Here is a 7,746-nt window from a genome sequence, read left to right as displayed (position 1 = left end):
GAGAGAGAGAGAGAGAGAGAGAGAGAGAGAGAGAGAGAGAGAGAGAGAGAGAAAGATGGAGCCCAATGACGCATAAATTTCACGTTGTATACATGCACCCTTGCATGAAGGATCTCGCGAATCTCGCGATGCTGTCGCATGGTTCAACTTAATGATCTCGGTAATTGAATAAATGCGGAAGGCGATTAGTTGCGGCGCCGAGACGCGTTTTAATGAGCTGCCGTCTAAATCACTACGCTCGATTTACTGCAAATTTAATCTAGAGTTAATCGGCATTTAATTTAAATACTCGCCTCGCGTAACTAACAGACTTATATTTCCCATCAGTCGCACCCATCAGACGCTTGATCTAACTTTGCGTTAATTCGCAATATTCGGCCATCCGCAGTCTAATTAAATTCATCAGAGTACGATGACTTGGGGGTCACGTATATCGAGAAATGCAGTCACGCAATTTTATTCCAGTGTCAAATAAAGCAGAATTTATTACACTTAACTCAGAATGAATATTGTGTATCTCTTTGTACAATCGTAACGGACAAAGCGCGTACACGTGATAACGAATGCAAGGTTCAAAGTTGGACAAACAACAAAAACAGTTGAAACGCTGTGCATTATATTAGAAAGCAATATCATTGTCACGATTTTTTTTTATTTTTTCTTGAATCTGGCTTTCTTTGCCGCCACCATGGCGTTCGGTGACTTTGGGTTAGCTTGATTTTTGTGTTTCTTGCTTTCGACGTGCTGAGCGAACGTGGTCTCCGAGTTTAACGATACATTGCACGGTGCGCAGTAATACTGTCCTGTGAAACGAAAAGTTATTGCATCAGCGTTAGTTATAAAACGATTTTTCTTTCCTAATCTTATATACCATAACGATTTTTTACCTGATGGTGTCCGATAAATAGAATAATCTATAGGTTCCGAGATGTTAGACGCGTTTTCATTTTCAGCTGCTGAAACAAAACGTTAAAAATTAATGAGCGACATATATATATATATATGTATATTAGATGTACAACTTTGCTTCCGCCGTTTTTTTTCCGAAATTCGAGGCTTTATTGTAAAAAACTGGTTATACATTTATGATTCAAAGTATTGTCCATCGCTGGCCATTACTTTCTCCCATCTTTCGGGTAGCGTACGAATTCCGCGTCGAAAAAACTGGTCATCTTTTGAGGCTATCCACGAATCGATCCAATTTTTTACTTCTTCATAAGACCGGAAGTGCTGGTCAGCCAGGCCGTGTGCCATTGATCGAAACAAGTGATAGTCAGTAGTAGTCAGAAGGAGTAACGTCTGGAGAATACGGCGGGTGGGATAGGACTTCCCATTTCAACGTTTCCAAGTATGTCTTGATCACTTTCGCAACATGGGGTCGCGCATTGTTATGCTGCAAAATCACTTTATCGTGTCTCTCGTTGTATTGCGGCCGTTTGTCTTTCAATGCTCGGCTCAAACGCATCAATTGCGTTCGATACCGATCGCCTGTGATTGTTTCAGTTGGTTTTAACAGTTCATAATACACTACGCCGAGCTGGTCCCACCAAATACAGAGCATGACCTTGGACGTCAAATCACCGTTCTTGAAGCGTTGAAACCACTCACGACACGTTCTTTCACTAATAGCGGCCTCACCATAAATATTTGAGAGCATTCGATGAGCCTCAGCCGCAGATTTCTTCATATTGAAGCAAAAAATTAAAACCTCCCGCAAATGACGAGAATTTGGCTCGTAAACTGACATTTTCAATCGAGAATAACTTTATGATGCAGACGCAAATCGACTAATGTTTCTATGGAGTTATGTTGACAGATGCCCAAGTTTATTGTATGATGTCTATGATCTATTTATTTCGACCACCACTTACTGCTAAGCCATCTATAGGAAAACGGCGGAAGCAAAGTTGTACACCTAATATATGTACATAAATATGACGTTTATCTTATTGACTTACTGGGTTCAGGTATGGGGAGTCCATTGAGCCTGAGCATTCTCAAATGTCGGGCTCCCCGTTTGTGTGTCTCCAATTGATCCTGACGATTGGCTGAAACTTGGCATAAGTCGCAGCGCAATGGCGTAGGGTACGGTGGTGACGTGTATATTGATGGTATCGCAGCTGGATTCGGCACAGTGGCTATACCGTCAGATACAATCGGTGTCGCAGCCGGGGCGGATTGCACGTCCGTCTGAAAGGCCGTTCCAATTCCAAAGCGACCTGTCGAATCCACCTGACTGTACTGGTTCTGAGTTGGCAGCTTCTTTGATGGCCTGTAGATTGCAACTGTCTTATTATCACGAGTAAAAATAATTTAATTCAATCATTACGTTTTATTACGCGAGTTATTGAATAAAAATAAATAAAAATAAATTAAAATAAATAAATTATTAAGCTATCAGATTGTTAAGTAAATATTATTACAGAGTTTCAATGTAGCTTCATACCTCGCGCGAGGCCCGCCGTTCGCCGCCCTAATGTGCTTTTTGCCCGCGTAGTGTTGCGTGGCGTCAGTTTGCGACGTAAACCATGTTTTGCATATCTAGCAATGTAGATTGTATGCGAGGTACATTAATATACGATTTACGTATGTAAATACATAACTGTAGACGAAACATTGTAGGCCTCTTACATCACAGTAGTTTTGCCAGTCGTTATTGGTCGTACTGCTCACTTGGCCGTCTTCCGTTTTCTGTTTTTTAACGCTCTGATTGAGAAACATCGATACTTTTTTCTGATGCGGCTTGCCGTCATAGTGTAGTTTCGCTTGTAACGTGGAGTTCATCTGCAAGGTACGATATTGCTTCGTCGATATACAATGTTAATAATTTTATCGACACGAAATCTACAATCACAGAAGTAGTCTCGAAATAAAACTAAATTTAAACGAAGAAAATTCTCTGATTATTCAAATATGATTAGCTGGGCCTTACGACTGCATTGCACAGATCACATTTGAGTGGTTTCATTAATGTCGATAGTTCCCTTTGCGCGCTCGCCACTTTCTCTGAGAAATATATACACAGAAATTATATATTAATAATCTGTTTTCCATTAATTTCAATTTAAAAAATTCTCTAATTACCTGCGTCCTGTGCTGGATCTATAAACTCGTTTTTGCGTTTGTAAAAGTTCTTGTTCTTGTTCTTTCCTACTGCGGACGCCGCGGGAGATGCTACTGGTGCAGCAGGTGAACCCTTGTAAGTCGGATCGTACCAAGGAGTATAAAGTTCTGAAGTATCATTATCGCTCGGTATCCACCAGGGGGGCTGAGTTGGCTGTTGTCCAGGAGTTTGTGGATGCATTGTTGGATGTAGCATGTACGGATTCGGTGGCATAGAGTTCGGGAACGTCCCATCAGTCGCGATCGCCACCGGGGTGACTGCCATCATGTTCTCATTCACTGCTGGTCGTTGCTGTTGCGTCGTTGTCGATTGTGCATTGCTGTTCGAGGATTTGTTTGCAGAAGACAGCGGTGGCGGAGGCGGGGGAGGCGGTGGTGGCGGCGGCGGCGGCGGCGGAGGTGGTGGCAGATAGGTTTCGAGTCCTGTTGCGAGAGAAGATGGTAAACCAAAGGTTTTAAGTCATCTTTGTGTTTACGAAAAGGAAAGGAAAGGATCTTCGACCGGTATAGTGGTATCATATTTTTCTCATTTTAGGACATACAAGAATTTGTAAAAAAGTCAAAACTTATAAATCATGCGACACCTCGCAGTTTTATTGCGGTAATTTATCATGTCATTGTTATTCTACATCTAGTGAAAAAAACTTCTTGGATCTTCAGCATGGTGAGATAATTATGCAGCGATACGTATGTGTACATTTGTGTACTTTGAATTAATCATACCTATATTTATTTTTGTCAACTCGTACCATTTTTATAATTTAACGGTAAAGTATTGTGAAGTGACGAATAAAGGGAGATTAAAAGAAGCTTCTTTAACTTTCGTCAATGGTGTTGGACAAGTTTATTAGCGTTCGGATTTACAACAGTGTATCACTCTTACCATAAAGTTTATCAATTCGTCAAAATTTCACAGCGCCAGTGGCTTACGAGATTTATCGTGATAATTATCACGGACTGATGATTCGTTTTCAGCGAGAAACGTATAGATAAGTCAGACGGCGCCGTTAACAATGAGATGTCTATTGTGCTCTTACAATTTACAGAGGAATCGCGTTTAATTGCACGCACACGCTATATTAAGCGTCGCGTTAATTCGCGCGCTAGCTGATACAAAGACCTACGACATTATGCGATAATACATCTCACGCCCAGACAGCGATACATATTTAGCTTATCACGTTTGCGCCGCAGTGCTGACGTAATTTATTTTAACATTCGTTATACGTAGCGACTCCATGTCTCCAGTATTACTCACGTAGTATTCATAATCGGTTTTCATTGCAAGATAAGTTCTTATCATAAATAATACATTGAGATGCTAATATGGTTTTGTGATTGGCTCATGATATCTTAAGATTGTACTTAAATGGTTTTAATATAAAAATCAATTATTTCTGAAAAATATTCAAAAATTTTCCTAAATTTTTGAACATTTTTCAGAAATATTAAGAAAGTCTCTTTTCTTAGAATTTTTCATGTATATGAATTGTGAAATATTCAGATTTCTTATTCTATAATTTCTAAAAACATACCTTAAACTTTTTTAAATTTTATAAAATTTTATTCCTTACATTCTTTTATTCTTATAGTGTTTTTCAGCACTTTGAAAGATTTCCAATTTGTATGAAAAATTGTAGCAATTTAAAAAAAAAATAAATCATTCAGAAATTTTGAAAAATTTTGAAATTTATGTAAAAATTCTACAAACTTATATGAAAAATTCTGAGAAAAAATTTTTATCAGGGTATAAATACTGGCCATATAGACAGACTTAAATTCGTATCACACTATGCATTAGAGATTAAGAATTGTGAATTAAAAATTTTTATCTCCAGTGCATAATGTAACATTTGCTTTAAACTCATTTCTTTATCAATGTAGATTAACTTTAATCTCAGCTTTTAATTTATTAATCTTTTTCTTATTCTTAAAGCTAGAAAAATATAAAGAGTAGATTAAACCAACCAAGATTAAAGTTTAATCTGTAGTAGAAATAGATATTATACAATTATGCTGATTACATAATCAGCATATACAATGCAAATTAATGATGACAGGCAAAAAATGTTAATCGTATTTGGAATATTTGGAATATTTCAATTTGAGGGAATCAAATGTTTTATTTATTCAGAATTGATATATTCTACAATTAATAAAATAATTACATAATTTCAGACATAATTCTATACTTTAACTTCAAGTATTAACTATTGTGACCTCCTTCTATATTTATATACTTGCATTTGACATTATCTTCAATTTTTTTTACAAAAACATGCTCTGAAGTGTCAATCGACTTTTACAAAATCAACAAAACAGTAGTAAATACGTTTTAAATACTTCGTTCGGGCGAAACGGAAAATCGAGTGAGTCGTAGATTAGATCTGTTATATTATTATAACATAGCATTAAGCGCTCGCATGTACATTGCGTGATCCATGTACTCTTCGACGTGCGGTGCTCGCAATTTACTCGTCAACGTAATACACACATACACGATAATTGTCTCGTCCGGCGAGTCACGATCCGACGATTTTCGGAGCTTCAAATAATGCCGATTACAACAGATCGTGCGCTAATTGAGATAATCTTTCAAACCTACGGAGCGTTCCGAGAATCGACAAAACATCCCCGGAAACCTCAGGATTACTTCCTTCTTTTATCCTTGGCATCAAATAACTCCGCGTTGTCATTTTACAAATGCACATTATTGCAAAGCGGACGAGTCGAATTGGTGTCGAGGCGAGAGGAAAGGGGAGAAAAGCGGATTGTCTTGAGGATGACGCATGACTCACCCGGCACTTCTGGATTCTCTATGAGTTTGGCGCTGGACATTTTCCTGCCTCGGCGAAGATTTCTATTCAAACGATACTCGTTTCTACTGAGCACAGCTCGACGATTAATCCTCGCTACGACTCACGTGGATGTCGCGAATCCGCGCCGCGGTTTCGTCGACCTCCTCGTCGTCGACCTCCTCCTCCTCGTCGTCGACCTCCTTGTCGTCGTCGTCGTCGTTTCGTGCTCGTCACCGTTTCTCGCGTAACGGCACGTAATGTCACACCGGACACACTGTGGCCCGCACGTCGACATCGACTGTCGCTTGTCCGAAGCAAAAAGTTTGGTGAGGTTAATTCAGGCGAGTTTGACACAAGCCGACGACATTATGCGAACGCGTGATATTGACCCACGGCGCAAGATGGCTGCACGCATCACGTCACGCATGTCGCGCGGGACCGATCAGACTGAACTAAAGACTCATTGAGATTACTCCATGGACTACTCCAACTTCCAACTACTCCGTGGTCTTCGAATTCCGAGTGCTCCGACGCTCTGATCGTCGTGAAACAGGTTCGATTTTGTTGATTTTGATGGTACGGTTAACCGTTCACGAGTTCATCAGTTCATCACGACGATGGAAGACGAAATAGATGACGAGTTGCTTCAGTGTCTCGAGGAGAAAATCGCCAGTGGCCACAGCATGGTCGAGAGGTTGAAACTTATGGACAAGATCGACGGGATTGATAAACTGATACGGAAGATTCAGCAAGAGATAAAATTTTTGGAGAAGGTAAAAGATATCCTAATTAAATTCATCATTTTTACGTATAGATATAGGGGAGAGTATGAGTGCTTTCTAGAAATTAAAGGCACAGCTATCACAAATGAACATCCTTATTATTTGATAATGTTAAACAAAGACGAAATAATAATCAAAATTTAATTTTAAGAATTAGAAAAAGCTTATATTGGGGGATTCTCTTTAATTCTAAGAATTATTTATTAACAGTAAGTTAAACTTACTGTTTATCTTTTCTAAGATTAATAGAATTCTAATTAATAGAGAATTCTAATAGAGATTAAGTTAATCTTACATTGATAGAATCAGGCTTGTTCTTTTTAGTTGAACTTCTTCGCACAGTTCAACTTTCCTCTTTTTCTTTTCACTGGAGAGAAAGATAGATAAACTATGTTGAACATATTCAGCTAAAAAGAACAGATCTTTTATATCTCTTGAATCTCTTGAGATCTCTTGTATCTCTTATTGGAAAGCATGTATCTTGAATGGATCTATTATAATCCGGTGCAAAAGTTTTAGAATTGAGAATTAATTCTTCTCTGGTAGAGTATATTTTTAACATACCAGTTGAATTAACAAATTAATAACTTGAGCTTTTCTTACAAAGGTACAATGTACAGGAAATTTAAAGAAGAAACATCTCCAGAGCTCGAATCTGACTCATCTCGATGCTATGGTGGCTCGACTATCATGTGCAAAGGATCCCATCAGCGTAATGAGACCCTTCAAATATCAAAAATCACGTCTGGAGATTGATATAGTATGTAATAGTGGCGCTTCGTGGGTGAAGATTATAGCAAGAAACGCTAGAGCATTAACTCTGATATCTCTCGGCAATGGAGAATACGGACAGAAATCTGTTTTGGACCAAGCCAATTCGTACCTTGTATGTAGCAAGTGTCATCTCCATCACTATAGACCTCCAGATGTGATATTTCATTTTGCTTACGGCGTAGAGGTTCCACTGGCTTTGCAATTAGAGCAAATGGGCATCACAGTGGAAGGAGATAGAATAGATACAAACAATGAAAACTTGAACAGTC

The 7,746-nt window shown here is 38.7% G+C and overlaps 2 protein-coding genes across 3 annotated transcripts in view; one reads left to right on the top strand and one right to left on the bottom strand.

Moving 5' to 3' along the window:
* Positions 1 to 467: 467 nt before the first annotated feature.
* LOC108686252 (zinc finger protein 346-like) lies at positions 468 to 6,311 on the bottom strand. Of its 2 annotated transcripts, none has more exons than XM_018191459.1 (8): positions 5,922 to 6,311; positions 3,085 to 3,546; positions 2,933 to 3,006; positions 2,632 to 2,784; positions 2,447 to 2,541; positions 1,959 to 2,272; positions 888 to 953; positions 468 to 803 (listed from the first exon to the last, which is right to left on the bottom strand). In XM_018191459.1, exons 1-8 carry the CDS (start codon positions 5,959 to 5,961, stop codon positions 652 to 654), a joined length of 1,356 nt encoding a protein of 451 aa, XP_018046948.1. In that variant the 5' UTR covers positions 5,962 to 6,311; the 3' UTR covers positions 468 to 651. The 2 variants fall into 2 exon arrangements, with proteins under 2 accessions (XP_018046948.1, XP_018046947.1); XM_018191458.1 differs by having other exon boundaries at positions 888 to 956; positions 5,922 to 6,309.
* A 76-nt stretch (positions 6,312 to 6,387) lies between these two features.
* The window catches only part of LOC108686254 (UPF0415 protein C7orf25 homolog), a 2,226-nt gene continuing 867 nt past the window's right edge, over positions 6,388 to 7,746 (top strand). Inside the window, exons 1-2 of the mRNA XM_018191460.1 lie at positions 6,388 to 6,694; positions 7,311 to 7,743. Of these exons, the coding sequence (XP_018046949.1) occupies positions 6,539 to 6,694; positions 7,311 to 7,743 (589 nt within the window). The 5' untranslated portion in view covers positions 6,388 to 6,538. The remainder of the gene's footprint in view (positions 6,695 to 7,310; positions 7,744 to 7,746) is intronic.

This window comes from Atta colombica, unplaced genomic scaffold, assembly GCF_001594045.1.
Source record: "Atta colombica isolate Treedump-2 unplaced genomic scaffold, Acol1.0 scaffold166, whole genome shotgun sequence".
Taxonomy (NCBI): Eukaryota; Metazoa; Arthropoda; class Insecta; order Hymenoptera; family Formicidae; genus Atta; species Atta colombica.
The sequence above is the reverse complement of the archived record's forward strand: the minus strand, read 5'-3'. Positions and strand labels throughout refer to the sequence as shown.